General features: G+C 41.9%; 1 protein-coding gene across 2 annotated transcripts in view; it reads left to right on the forward strand.

Moving 5' to 3' along the window:
- The first annotated feature begins 228 nt into the window (after positions 1 to 228).
- The window catches only part of PLCL2 (phospholipase C like 2), a 100,267-nt gene continuing 84,928 nt past the window's right edge, over positions 229 to 15,567 (forward strand). Inside the window, exons 1-2 of one of the 2 annotated variants that reach the window (XM_085568682.1) lie at positions 229 to 291; positions 1,413 to 1,953. In XM_085568682.1, coding sequence (XP_085424808.1) covers positions 1,642 to 1,953 — 312 coding nt within the window. In that variant the 5' untranslated portion in view covers positions 229 to 291; positions 1,413 to 1,641. Of the gene's footprint in view, positions 292 to 1,412; positions 1,954 to 6,533; positions 6,637 to 15,567 lie in introns of those variants that run through there. The other variant, XM_085568686.1, reaches the window with a different exon arrangement.

The raw sequence follows: 15,567 nt of genomic DNA on the forward strand, positions 1-15,567 counted from the left end.
TAACGGTTCTAGTTGGACTAATTGGGCTCTCATTGGGCTGCCAGCGCCCGATAGGGCGCGGGAACAGCCGGTCCACCGCCGCCCGCCGCCCGCCGCCCTTCCTGCCCGCCCGAGCGGCCGCAGCCCTCGGGTGGGCAGGGCGGGTGAAGGGCCCGGGGCCCCGACGGGAGGGGCGGGAGGAGCCGGGCGGAGGATGCAGCCGGGCGCGGGGGCCCGGGGAGCGGGCTCCTTTGTGGCGGCCCGGAGCCCGGGCGGGAGGCGCGGGGCGGGAGCGCTCGGAGGAACGCTCCGGTGAGCGCGGGGCGCGGAAGGGGCGGCGCGGAGCTGCCCTCGGGCGGAGCGCCCCGCGCTGCCGCAGGGGGTGCTGGCGGCGGGGCCGCCCATCCGCGCGGGGCCGGCCCTGCACCGGCGGCGGCGGGAGGGGGCTGCCCGGATCGCTCGCTCTGCCTTCTCCGGAGAGTTTCCTCGCGGGGGCGGCCGGGGCTGCCGCTCCCCTCGGCGCTGCCGGCGTTTCCCCCCACGGGACTGCTGCCGAGCATTGGGCCAGGGAAGGCGGCGGCGGCGGCAGCAGTAGCAGCGGAGAGCGAGAGAAGCAGCCACATGAATCAGTTTCTCTCTGTATCCGGCTCCGGGCAGAGGCGGCGACCATAGCGAGGAGGAGGGGAGAGGGGGGAAAGCGGCTCCTGCAGCAGCGGCAGCCGGGGCTCGGCTCGCCGCCGAGGTGGGTAGCGGGGCCGCAGCGTGCGGGCGGGGGGCGGCTGCGGCCGAGGATGCCGCGGGGGCCGGGGTGCCGCTGCCCGGCCGAGCTGCCTCGGCTCCAGAGCGGCTGGATGTCGGTAGGCAGCGGGAAGGGAGAAAAGTTGCCGAGGGCGCCCCGGGGCTGCCCCGCGGGGCGGCGACGGCGCCCCAGCTCCCGTTCCGCCGCGTCTCGCCGGCGCTCGTGGCCGGAGAGGGGCTGCGGCGGACCGTCCCCGCCGTGCGTGGGACGGGCTTTCCCCCGGGCCGGAGCCGGAGGTTTTGGGGCGTGTTGTTCTGCAAGTTCTCTTTTCGCTCCCGCTTCGTTGCTTCAGCGATTGTGGGTGTCGCTGTGTCCGGGTGAGAAAATACCGCCATCAACGCCTCTCGTTTTTCCCGGCTGAACAGCCCCAAAAGCGCAGTTCCTTCGGTCCCCTCCAGCCTCCGCCGCCCCGTGGCGGCCAGGGCGGGCGGGCTGGTCCCTGTCCCCGCGGCGGGGCTGCGCTCTGCCCGCTCGGTGGCCCCGGCGGGTCGCGCCTGTGCGGGCGGGGACCCGGGCAGCCCCTCTCCTCCCACGCGTGTCCGTGTCTGCGCGCAGGGCAGCGCGCCGCGATGCGACGCTCCCCCGCCTCGTGTGAGGACCACTTGTCACGTTTCGTCTCCTTTTCCCTCCCCAGGTGCTGCGGGACTGGTGCTCGCCGAGCCGCCACCGACACGTTTCGTCCGTCCCCCCTCCCCTCTCGGAGCTACGCGGCCTCGGCTGCCAGATGCGCGGGGGAGAGAGACTTAGGCTCGAAATCCCCCGATCGTAAATAGAGAGAAAGCGGAAGGAGAGCCACCGGCGAGCGGCCGCGGGAGGAGGGGAGGGGGGCAGCGGTGGTGCTCCTGCCGTAGCCAGGGAGGCTGATGGCGGAGTTTGGCAGCGGTGGCGGCACCGGCGGCGGGGGGCTGCCCTCCTCCCCGGGGCCGGTCCAAGGCAAGGTGGCGTTCAAGGCAGGAGATGGGGAAGGAGGAGGAGGCGGCGGCGGGAGATCCCGCTTTGACAGTGCGGGCAGCCGGGTTTCCAACGGGGACTGTGCCCAGCCGGGAGCCGGTGAGGAGCCGGGATCAGCTCCTCCTGCAAGCCCGGAGAGCAGCAGCAGCAAAGAAAGAGGATTTTCCACCAGTCAACAACGAGAAGGCAAACCCGGCATCCCCCGGAGGAGCAGCATAATTAAGGTAAGAGCTCTTGCTCCTTTCCATCGGGGTCTTTTTCTCTGTGACAGAGGCAGGGAGATAGATGCAGGCAAGACATCGGGTTCACAGAGCCTTGGCTCTAGATGAAAGGACAGGCAGCTTTTTTCTTTCTCTTTTTTTCCTCCCCCCTGTGGTGAGGGGACTTGATTTTTCCTTTGTCAGAAGTGGACAACAGTGAGAGGATGTCTTTGTATATGTCCATGCTTGTGGGTAGCAGGGCGTCATGATTTGAGATTTATTAAAGTAGAAGGCTCTAACTCCTGTTAGGAAAGGTGAGGGAAACTAGCTGGCTTGTGACAAGACAACATGGGCACCAGGCTGGCAGAGAAAGACATGAATTGCACAGTAAGCTTGTTATTTGGGATGCACCTGTGCAGAGCAATTTAGTGGCTCCATTGGCTTGTGTGTGTGACAGGCACACAGCAGGTGATGAGAGATTCAGGATCTCATTGGGCTGGGGGTGGGAGAAGGTATAATAGGGAACATTCTTCTTGTTAAAAATGACAGCTCGTTTAGCAGTAGGCTGAGTTGTACTTCACCTATAGAAACATCTTTATACATAGCTGCATATTCTGAATGCTTATGTTTCAGCTTGAAAAGTAGGGGGAGCATTAGTGGTAGAATGTAGCTTGGGCAAAAAGGAATGGGATTTTTTAAAAAAATACAATTATTTCTACAAATATGCTCGTTTTGGTTTCTTAAATCCACAATTCCTGAGATATTGGGTTAGATTTCCCAGTTTCCAATGAAAATGTTGAGAGAACATAGAGAAATTGCTCCAATGGTATAACAGCTGTGAAATGAGGCACAACTTCAAGTACTTAGGATCTGAGTTTAATCAAGATCAGCTAGATCTAAATTAAGCTAGATGTGTTGTCTTCTTAGATATTTATATGCTTCCAAAATCAGCTATGGTAGGATGACCTTGGCTGTTTTCCAGACACCCACCAAAGCCACTCTATCTCTCCCCTTCTCAGCTGGACAGGGAAGAGGAGATAGAATGAAAGGCTGAAAGGCTCATGGGTTGAGATAAGGACAGGGAGCAATCTCTCAGAAATTATTGTCAAGGACAAAACGTGACAGTAATTTGTTAATTACAGTTAATTTGGGGAAGTTAATTTGTTACTAATCAAATCAGTATTGGATAATAATTAAAACCAAATCTTAAAAGTACTTTCCTTCCATTCTGCCCCTCTCCTCTGGTGCAGGGGAATGAGGAAAGGGGGTTGTGGTCAATTTGTCACATACTTTTGCTGTTCCTTCCTCCTTATGGGAGGACTCCTCACGTTTTTACCCTACTCCAGCATTGGCTCTCCTCCCATGGGAGGGACCATGAACTTCTATAGCCTGAGTCTTACCCACAGGGTGTAGTTCTTCATGAACTCCTCCAGTGTGGCTCCCACATGGGATCACAAATCCTTCCAGGAGCCCTCTCCAGTCTGGGTTTCCCACAGGGCTGCAGACCTTTTCATGCATCAACCTCCTCTGCTGTGGAGTTCTCCACGGGCTGCTAGGGGACAGCCTGTCTCAGCATGGTCTTCTCTGTGGGCTGCAGGGAAATCTCAGCTCCAGCGCCTGGGGCACCTCCTCCCACCCCTTCACTGACCTTGGTGTCTGAAATATTGTTTCACTTGTGTATTCTCTCCCCTTTCTCTGGCTGAAATTGCTTCTGATCAGTTTTTTTCCCCTGCCCTGTTAAGTATTATCCCAGGGCACTACCACAGTCACTGTGGGGCTGGCTTGGCCATCTGGGAGCTGGTTGGCATTGGTTATGTCGGTCACAGGTGAAGCCACTGGCAGCTTCTCACAAGAAGCCACCCCACTGCTACCAAAATCTTGTCATGCAAAACCAGGAGACATTCTACCCCTTATCACCTCATCCATCATACAATCTTCACAAATTTCAGTGAAATCAACAAAAAATAATTCTCCATGCCAAAATCAAAAACAACACCATCACAACACCAAACAAAACACACAAATCACCACAATTAGAACATAAATTTCATGCAATCAGTCCTTGTTTTACCCGTTATCTCTGTTCTGTTGCTTGGCTGATAGAAGACTAGTAGTGTATTGAATGTTGTGTTACTGTCTCCTGGGCCTTGCTGTAAAAACCAAGGGGAGAGCAAGGGCAGTGAGCAGTGGAACACATTTGACAGGCTGTACCCACCCTTCCTGTTTGAGCAGTGATGCTGGGTGTGTGTGTGTGTGTGTGTGTGCTAAAGAAATCATAACAATGGACAGGGGGCAGCTGAGTTCGGTATTGGAATAGCTTCATATTTGCTGGATTTGCCAGTGATATTTTTTTTACAGGTCTGATAGTTTTTAACAATTTCTTGATTCTTCTGTGGTAGCCCAAGGAAGACAGTAGTGTTGTTTGCAGTATGTACCATGCTGTTCTACTACTTTGTAGTGTATGATTTAATTATGCTGCAACCTTCTGCCTCTCTGGGGACCAAGCAAGGTCACAGTACCTAGGGATTTGTGATATATTAAGATCAAGAAGCATGAGATAAGGAAATAGGTTTTGAATTACATTTCATGGCTACTGAGTCAAGGTTCTTAGTTTCTACAGCAATGATAGCACTTTGGAATACAAAATTATTCAACTTTCTGCTATTATTGCTGCTGAATACTGTTTTGCAGATGTGAACAGTAATCTGTGCAGCAGCCAAGAACTGATTACTAAAACTTTCTGTTATTATTTGAATACTTATTTCGAGTGGAAAAATGTGACAACACTGAATTTAAAGTTATGTGGTCCATATTTATTTTAGATATGACTGTTTTTATACTTCTGGGAAAAATCACTTGTCTAAATATATTCTGAATATGATTCTGCCTTCTTAGTTCAGCAGTTCAGGTGGTTTGAGTCCAGGTGTGTTGGTGCCTGGTTTTCACTTGAAGGCTTCTGGAACATCTGGCATGGGTAGTAAGCCTGAAGATGTTTCTTTCCTGCTCTTGCAGAGCAGAAGTCTGTAAAGAGTGGAGAAAGTAAGATGTAATATGCTTTTGGAAAGTGTTCCTGGAGTTATAATAGCTTATAACCGCTGAGAAGATACAAAGTAACCTTAAGGAACAGGTCTATTCCATGCAGATATAGATTTCATGTGATCATGAAAAACATGACTTTATAGTTGACCTGTAAAATGCACCTTTATGGAATATCTAATACTGCCAATTACTGTGTAGGTGCTTCGGTCACAAAGGGAAAATTGACATTTGAATAATAGTTCTAGTTCAGATTAAATTCTTTAGAACCATATGTTTGTGCATGAAAATCAGGAGCACAGATCCATGTTTTATTTTGGTTTCAGTCTGTGCTTCCATTGGCTGTCTATTTTCATAACTCTGAGAAGAGCAGTTGCTGCCTTTTTCCCTTTCCTTTCTTACTTGCAGTCTCTGTTCCCTTTTTCCAGTAGCTCCATATTTTTTTCTGTCTTATTTATTTTGTGCACCTGCTAATTTTGACTTTTTCTTTCTTGTTTGGTATAAGATGATGTACTCTTCGAGACTGAGGTGTCACCTAGGATGATGACAGGTGGTACAGCCGCTGTTACTGGAAAAAGTAACACAGTCTTTATACATAGCAGTTTACTTGGCCTTTCACTCTCATGTATCAGCTGTGTTTAGGCTGAAAGGATTAAAGATTGTCCTCTTCATTTGTAGCAATTTTTATAGAATTGACTGTTTTATTGATTGCCTTTGTTGAACCAAATTTGAGGGCCGGGACTACATATGTGTGTTTATAGAGACTTTCTGTTTCTTATTCTGTATTTATGAGATTCTGATTTTTCAAGAGGCAATAGTGATGATACATTGTGCATCCCTGGGATTAAGGTTCTTGGATGCCTGACTTGTGAACTAATTTATATACCACTTGTTTGTATGTAGTGGGTTTTGGGGTGCCTGTTTTGTTTTTCCATAATATTTTCCTTGGTGCAGCTATCTGTGATTTTCTATTATGTAATTTCCTACAACATTTCCTATAATATTCTGTGCAATTAATTTACATCTTGCAGTTCAAAGTGGGTTTAAGCATCCTGTGAACTTTTCTTAGCTCCTCTGACAGTTGGCAGTGAGCTTGTTTTATTTTTGTGCGAGGTTCCTCCACGCCTTTCTTAAAGAGACTTTAAGGTGGTAAGTGTTTGAGAATCTTTTAAGGCAGCAAGTGACTTGTGTATGGGCATGTTTCCTCAGAGCTGCCTGCTTCCAGGGGTGTCCAATAAATGCTTACAAAACATGATGGTTTCCCAAAGCTATAGACCTAGACAGAAAGAGATCCATGGGGATAAATATGTCTTTATTAGGAGACAGGTTGCAGTAATAAAATGAGAAGAGATACACTTAGGAGAGACTGCAGTTATTTAGGAAGGCAGCAGTGAGAAACACATGGAGGAAGGTGGCTTTAGCATTCTGTGAGCAGAAGTGTTTTTATCAACATGTCTGTGGAAGCAAAGTCCAGGGTGGTTTTTTTGCATATACCAATACTGATCTCAGTGTCAATAAATTTATTGCCTGATAACTTAAACAAATTTGCATAGTTCTTTTTTTCTTAGGTGTCTACAATCAAGTTTTCATTCTGTAAATTCATGTACTCTCTGAGCATTGTAAACTCCTAACTTTCAAAGCCTGGATGAAGAGAGGAACCAGATTTAACAGGTAGATACTCTAGGGTATAATTTTCAGCAGAGCTTTGCTTTGAAATGAGACATATCCGTGTCTTTCTGTGACAAGGGATTTAGACAGCATGTACATCAAGATCTTCTTTCTTGTTAGAATAGCAGTAGATGTTGCTAACTTGTTCAGTCTTCTGTGATCTCTAGTTCATACTGTAAACCCATTTGTATCAGGTGTAAAAAATATGAAATATGAAAAATGTTGGAAAGTGTTTTCTCAACTATGATTGTTTTAAAGGCTTTAATATAAACCCTTTTGCATTCCTGGTAAACGCCAATGTAACATTTTCAGTGGACTTAGGTTCTCTGCAGTCTTAAATTATCTTAGCCACAATGTTTGCAAGTCTTCATGGAGGCCCAGGAGTAGGTCATACATATTTGAATTCCATCTGAAAGAATATCAAGGAATTAGGTTGCTGGACTCGTTTGATGTATATGAAATTCTTAATTTTCAATTATTTTTCATATTGCAAAGAAACTTGTGTAATGATGCAAATAAACTTGATTAAGCAGTCTTTGGCCCAAAGAGCTAAGATTCCTTAAGTCTGAAGAAAACAGCCATGAAGAGGGAAGAAGGAAAAAAACATATTTGGTTTACTCATGCCCTTTCCCTTGGAAACAAAATACGACACTATAAGTGGAATTTCTTCTAGTTACACAAGATTTTTGGAAGAAGGTCGTGGATGTCCTAGCAGTAAAAGATATTTTGCCTAGAGCACATGTGCTAATTGACACCAAAAATGACAGCACAAAAAAAGCATTTATTTAGGAAAGAAGGCTGTGATAGTTGAGCTCCCACTGCATCTTTCCCTGTACAGCCATTCAACTACACAGCCAAACTAGGTTTTTCTGAGAGGCAGTTTCTGGATTTGTTTTTGTTTTTGTTGTTTTTTTTTTTTTCTTAGTTTTTTTCTTTTTGTTTCAATGCAGATCTGTCTTATCTCTTTGATTTGTCAGTATGAGAGACCTGAATAGCTGCTTGCAGCTCCATGAGTCCTGGGGCTGTCTTAGAGGATGCTGTCTCTGTGATTTGTTAGACTTTCAGCTAGATTATAGAAGGTTACCAGCACCTATCCATATTTGTATTCCTTCTCCATCCTCTACTACTGATTGTGTATTGGTTTCCTATTTTTTTAAAAATAGAATATAAAAAAAAATATATTTAACACCATAAAGAGCATATCCTCTGTGATACAAAAGCTGCATAACTTAATATATATACATTAGACTTATGTATCAGGCAGTTTTCTTCTTGTTAAGTGTGACACTATGCCACAGCCACTGAGTGGGTATGTTGTGCAATCTAGTTTTTTTGCATGAGTAATTTCTGTAGACCACAGTAATCAAAATTTTATTTGAAGATATGCAACACATAAAAAAAAGTTGTTTGTAGAAATGTATACGTGAGGATACTGCCTGTGATTTAGTTAGCTTATGTATTACACCCCACAAAGAGAAGTACTTTTTCCAAAAGCTGACTTGGAGTGGAAGCTTAATTTAGATGAATTTAGCTTCTCTGACTTCTCTTCTGGAAGAGCTTGTCTGTCTATTTCTCTTGACTGAGTAAAGAGCTTGGCTCGTGTGAATAATAGCAACTCGTTCACCCCCTCTGCCCACAAAAACTTAGACTATCCACAAAACATGTTCAGTCTGTTCAGTAGTGAAAAATTAATTAGTGGAATTAAAAATCATTATGAATACCATTATGAAGAGGAAATGATAAAATTGTGATAAAATCAGCATTGTGTATGTGTTGAAGGAGGTTTAAAAATAGGGCTGGAAGAGACCTCAAGAGGTCAGTGTACTCTGCTCCACTGCTCTGCTACAGGATCAACTGTTAATAAATTTCAGTATGATGCTTTTGTCTTTTAATCACCTTTTCATTATGATCCTTCTATGCAGGCTGCTGCCCGATTGTTCCCCTTTGTAATGGGCAAAAGCAATCATGTGCAAAAAGCTTGTACTTGTCCTACTAACTGCATTCTAATTATTTCAGATTATACCTTCAACTTGCCAGTTTCTTTCTGGTTTTAACTTACCTTCTAACATGCATGCAGCTCTTCCACCTTCAGGTAGACATTCTGTTTTAACTATGCTCTCATTTTATCACACGTGGTATGTGATTTTTTTTGTTTTTTGTTTTGTAGTTGTTGTTAAGTGATTGTACATTTCCGTACAAGATCAAATTATATATTCCATGGTTAAAATAAAAATGGGTTATATTTATTCTTTACCACCTTTGAATAGAGCAATACGATGTTGCAGAATCTATTAAAAAATACAATTTATGAGAAAATATTGTTCATTCTAAATATATTAAAATAATATATATTAATATATATTAATATATATTGGCAAGTACAAATTGATATTATTATTATTATTACTGGATTGCAGCACTGGCACAAAAAGGACCCTTTGAAAGGAGCTGGTTTATTTGTCTTTAAGGAGAGTAAGTAGCAAGTGGCCTTTTTCCCTGCTGTGCAGCTGTGTTTATGAAGAGTATTGTTACTGTTTTACAGTCAATCTTCGCATCTGGCATGCCTTTTAAACAAGGGGCAGTGCCACACTGCACTTTTCCCTGTTGTGGAAGACTGTGCATGAAGCAGTCCTTTGAAAGGATTGTTGCCTATCCTCTTGACTGCAGTACATCTCTTAATATCTGCTTAAATGGCTTCTTTTCCAGAGCCGTCTGTATAGACTCGTCTGTCCCTTGTTTCTGAAGAGGAACATCCCTGATCCACTCACCTGTTCCCCCCTAGACCACAAAACATGAATGTTCAAAACACTGAAGGGTGCACTACAGCAAGTGACTGGAAATTGGCAATACTGAGGCTCACAGTGTTACCTGGTGTAGCCTTGGGAAAGTAAAATAGCTGTGATTCATTTCTGCCTCTCTTGGGATTCCTTTTAATGTCATTAGGTCTTTTGGATTAAGTAATAAAATATCCCTGAGTACTTCAGATTGTATACCATGCTCAGGGATCTTTTCAGATACCAAATATTCACATTCTGGAAATAATGGCATGCAGACAGGAAGTATCTTTAAACAAACAAACCAACTCCTTTTCAGAATAGCAGCTGACAGTTTTCTAAAGTGAACAATAAAAAATAGCAAGATATTAAGCTGGATTTCAAAATAAAGTATAAATATCCTTAAAAAATGAAACTTATTTAGGTGTTTCATTTTGGTATAAGAAATGGGCACCTTACAAGTATATGGCAGATACCTGATATCATGCCTATTAGTGTAATGAATGTCCTAATGCCTTTGCTAGAATTGATTAAAATGGTTTGATATTTTCTTTAAATGATGAGATAATCAGTATTGCAGAAGAAAAAGAACTGCTGCTTTTTTTTTTTTTTTTTTTTTGGTAAAAAACACATCCACAGAATTTTCAAGATCTTTTTATGGCTGAGTTTCTGTGATTATAACTTTCCCTGCCTATTTTCTTATATTTGTTTTTTTTTTCCTTACCAGCATTATTATTTTGCTTACACTTAAAAAAGGCAGACCATTATAGAGCTCTGTGTGTGCTTTGATGTTTTAGCATCTGTGAATATATCCCCATCCTTTACTGCCCTTTTTAGTGTGGGATGGGAGAGGAAGAAGCAGCAGCAGAGTGGTTTCTGTTATGTGGAGTACCTCTTATGATGGAATATCCAGGATGCTTTATATATTTAATTACCTAGTTCCTTGTGATAAAAGAGTTTGATGCTGTCAACTGTTTGCTGTAGCTGCATTCTATAAAATAAAATGTAAATGACTGCTTATTTAGAAAAATATAATTCCATTGCTTTGTATTACCAAAGCGTAGTTTCGACTAAAAGGAAAGGAATTCAGCTTGTATTGAAGCTTTTGTTAAGAATGTTTTCTTTCTATTGTTGGGGGGTTTTAGGATAGGCAGTTATTTATTGATTTTAAGTAACTCCTGTGAACACCAAAAAAATGCAAGACAGTGACTTTGTATACTCTACCATGCTTCTTTTTTAGTCAATTTAAACAGAATGAATCTCTTTCATGCATATTGTAGCAAATGTTAGTTTCAGAATTTCTGAAATAATACTTGCATCATTGCAATATTCATGTTTGCAATATAAATACATACATTTTTACTACATAAGGCAGGAAAAATTCAGTAATAGTTGGAAATAAATCACTTCAGGAAATAGCTTGAATCAACTGAAATGTATTTTGCTGTTTACAGAGGATGGTCCCTAAATATATATATGTTTTTGAGATATATTGATGGCAGTTTATTACAAAAAGTCAGTGTTAATTCTAGAGTTCAAGACTAATACTTATGTGAAATGAGAATGTATTTAGTCATGGCACATTACTACCACATAGTGGAGAAAGCTAGGTCAGACATGAGTAGTTTGAGTCCCTGTAGTAATAAGTTTCCTTGGTTTTGAAGACCCCCTCAAGAGCTCTACATGGCTTATTGGATGTACTACATTTGTTAAACCCAAGTGTCCTTTAATTTCCCGTTGTTCTTTCTAGTCGTGTTAGTTGCAGAGATGTGTTTCACAAGCATTGTTTGAGGTTAGCACTTTTCAGCTTAAATAATGTCTTCCATGTGCCTCCTGCATGGTCCTTCTTCAGGGGGCAGCCAGCCCAGGCTGGAATCTGCTCTGAGTGGTGTATAGTATGAAGGCACCAAATGCTTTCAGTTGGTATAAGAATTATCTCGTGGTATTTTGTAGATTTAGAAAGATGCTGTGGAATTTCCAGTGTTGGTCTTTCACTAGCCTGCTTGGCCTGGATCTGGTTTGTGTCTGTCACCTCATCTGTTGTGTCACCCTGCCTGCTTGTCCCTCCTTTTCTTGGCTCTCTCTGCATCCTTCTTACAGCTTGGCCTTCCTGCCTCAGCACTGACAGCCTGGCCACACTCTGCTTTTTGTCTGGAACAGCTGGTGGAGAACCTTTTATTCCCAGCACAGGGCTGGAGCAGGGCAGAACTCGGTGTGCTCTGTGCAGTACTTGGTGTCTGCTTGTGGATCCCCAGAAGAGGAGTGATGAAAAGGGAGTGCAGATTCCAGTGCAGGGTGCCCAACCTTCTCAGTGGGTCGGAGTCCCGCGGGCTTTGGGGCTTGAACCTGTCTGTGATGAAGGCTGACTGCACAGCTTGGGGTAAAGGCATCTGTTTCCCCCAGCCTTCAAAAGCTCCCAGCCCTTGTGAATTTTAAGGATGGCTGCTGGGGTCAGGCTGAAAAGTCCACTTGGCTCATGATGCTGCCTCCAACAGGAAGAATGGAAAAAGTCTCCTTTCCTGACATTTGCTTCCAGCCTTAAGTGATCTGTGGCTAAGGCGCATTTAATCCTTACAGGTAGTTTTTCCCTACCATTAATTGTAAAAGGCCAGTTTGACTTTTGGAGGATTTTAACATCCTATGGCAGTTTCTTGACTAAGTGTTGTGTAAAGAAGTCCTCTTTTTCCCTCTTTCTTCTTTTTCTTTGCATGGTTTTACTAGGCAGCTGTTTACTTGTTTACCTGATATCCTCTGGTTCTTATGTTAGAACAACATTTTCTCTTTTCCACAGAGGAGCTGAGAGGTGTTCCTCACATTTGCCTTACGTATTTTTTTTTCTGAGCTAAAAAATATTGATGTTTTAGTGATGTTTTAGTTGTTCCACCTATTGAAACTTTTCTATGCTTTTTTAATTTACTCTGGTGCTCATATATTTTTTTTTTCCTTCCATTTTATTAATTTTTTGCAGTGCAGGACTAAAATGGTATTCCAAATGTGTGCCAGTCAAATATGTAAATCCATTATGACATAATGAATGTTTAGCAATATTGTGATACTAAATTGGACCTTAATTTATTTATTTTTAGTGTTGTTATCATCAAATATTTAAATGGTATCACTGCTGCTAATTGGCAGTGGGAGAGTGCTGTTAAAACCTTTTGCTAAATATTTAAAACCTTTTTAAAGAACTGTGTAAGAAGGGCAATGCTGCTGCTGATACTTTTGTTGGAAGTGGCTGCCATTAACTTCTTTGCAGGAGACAGTTCTGTTAGAAGACTTATAATGTGTTACAAAGTCTTTTCATGGTGCTGGTGACACCATTGCTGATTAGCACATTGAGCTTCTTGCTGTGGTTGACTTTCCAGGTTCTTGTCCAGCACTCATGTTAATGGATTTTTTAATTCAAGCTTTTATTTCTTTTGCTTTATAGTGTCTGAGGCTCTTGTGAATGCCTGTGTCAGAATCCAGAAGAGTCAAGAAGGCATTTTTATTCTTTAGAAAACTCACACAAAGTATATCAATGAGATCTGATAGCTTTCTGAAAATAGAATTTTTAAAGTTTCACTTCACTTCATTCAACCAAGGATTAAAAAGATTATTAAATACAGTAAGCAATGAAGGACAAAGATAACTAGAAGTTTCTGTGTCCCACAAGATTGATACAACAACATTATCTTGGAAGGAAATCCCAACATTGTTGCTTGTCTGTCTTTCTCCTTTGATGAAGAAAACTGGTTTTCCTTTCCCTTCTTCTTTACTTTCTTACTACTGAGAAGGAAGTTTCACTTCAGAGAATTATTCAACCAAGGATTAAAAAGATTATTGAATACAGTAAGCAATGAAGGACAAAGATAACTAGAAGTTTCTGTGTCCCACAAGATTGATACAACAACATTATCTTGGAAGGAAATCCCAACATTGTTGTTTGTCTGTCTTTCTCCTTTGTTGAAGGAAACTGGTTTTCCTTTCCCTTCTTCTTTACTTTCTTACTACTGAGAAGGAAAGTAATCCTTGTTTCCTTCTCAGTTGGGCTGCTGTGTTGACACATACCTTTGTTATTACTGAATTCCTGAGGATTTTTGAATTCTCATGCTTTTGTGTGACCATTTTGTGACAAGAGTCCAATGTCTGACTTAAAATTTCTGAGCATCCCTGTCAGCAGCATTATCTTTATGGAATTAAGTCTAAAAGCTTCAGTTCATTCTCCTGCTTGTTCTAAAATGTCTAATTATGTGCTATTTTTTTTGTGTAAATGACATACACTCAGCTGGAGTAGCAAGAATAGAATGTGACATGGCTTTTCATTTTTTCACATGTGGAAATTAATATTTCTGTCCATAAATATTGAGCTTAACCTCCAAAAATAGTAGTTTAGGAGTTCTTGCCTTGCTGGGAGAAAACTCACGGTTTTTTGTCCTCATAATTGCTGATGAATTTTTATATTAGTTGGAAATCATAGCTCAACTTTCAGTGGGTTCAGCTGCAGAAAAAATATTTTTTTCTTCTATATCTAATCCCAAATTCAACTCAGTCCTTAGTGAATATATAAAATTCACCATAATAATTTGAATGCCTTGTGATTAAAGCTTTGGCCAATAATAATGATTTACAAGATTAACCACTCGCCATATACCTAAGAATCTTGAAATAACTTTAAAAAAATATTCTAATTTATAATACAATCTTGCAAGCCATTTTTTCATGTATTAGAAGTATTCTGAAGTGAATTTATTGAATTACTGAATTCATTTCAGTTATTTCTCTCTTTTTCTGGTGAATTTAGTAAAATTACTTTAAGGGCTGCCATTAACTAAATGCATCTTTTGCTGGGAAAAACCTGTCACCTGGTGATGTAATGTAGTGCCTGATTATCCACCATCACAGAGGCTTTACGTAAATCTGCTCAGTGTACTTTATCAAATGGTGCCTTTGGCTGAGGTGATGGAGAAAGAAAAAATTTCTGATCATTCTGTTAAAATATAGTGTAGATGATAAATGTTTAAAAAGTTTTTGTGTGAAATAAATACAAATAATTTTTTTTAGTATATGAGACAAAGAGAGAATACTATTAATGAATCATGGTAAAAACTACTCCCTCCTTTTTTTTTTCCTCTTATAATTTAAACTATTTAGAATGCAGTTCTGTATTCTAGAAATGTACACCCTATGATTCTTTCTTATTCTAAATGTCTCATCTGCACTGCTTACAATACTTGATGGGAATAAGTCATGGACATCTGCTGAAAACTTCTCTTGGCTGCTTTTATCATAAGCAAGGTGGGCTTTTGTGTTTGCTTCTTTATTCCAGGATTTTTTTAAAATATAATACAGACTTAACTCTAGGTCCAAGAAATCTTATGTAGTTGTTAACATTGTACTTGCATAAACCTTCCTCTTTTTACTTGCTTAGGAGACTTTGGTGACAAACTTCTGGGAGTCCTTCTAGGACAAAGTAAATTGTATTGGTCTTCCTCTGATCAGGTGCTTATACAGTTAAAGATTCTTAAAATGATGTTGTTGACAGATAAAACTTCATAAAAAAAGAGCAAGGCCTCATTTCAAAGCTCTCAATTTATTATACTAGGAAGGATGAATAAAAGTTCTGTATTATTTCAGGCCAACAACTTGGCAAGAATTTAAATCTGAGTCCAAGGTTCCTGAAACCAGAGGCATGAGAATGCAAGCAGGTTGTAGGGGAAATACAATGAATTCACAGACAGCTGAGATATCACAGTCACAATGTTTAAAGGTGTTATTTGGAAAATCTAATATTCCATATGACAACAAACAGAAAGAGGTATGTTAGGTGTGGAATATGTTCCTTTCTGCTAAGTAGAGCAGTTTTTGAAAGCTGGTGGAAAAAAGAATGGATTTTTGGTTGTAGGTTAGGATGAGTTTTATGCAAAGAATAACATGACTGAAGGAGGCAAAATATTTTTGTGTCCTTTTCATACAGCTTTGGTAGCTCACAGTTTTCACAGATTTTAGCACCGTACAGCATTGTGGAAAGCTTGTATGTACTAGTATTTTGCAGTGGTGTTTTTTAAATTTTTTTTTTTCTTTGTGGAATATCAATCAATTTCTTGCTGGGAGGTGTCTTGGGAGATCTTATTGTGAAGCGCACTGTTGAGCACCAGCAAAATCCCTCTGTGGCCTATCA

The sequence above is a fragment of the Lonchura striata genome, chromosome 2 (genome assembly GCF_050655825.1).
Source record: "Lonchura striata isolate lonStrDom1 chromosome 2, ASM5065582v1, whole genome shotgun sequence".
Lineage (NCBI taxonomy): Eukaryota > Metazoa > Chordata > Aves > Passeriformes > Estrildidae > Lonchura > Lonchura striata.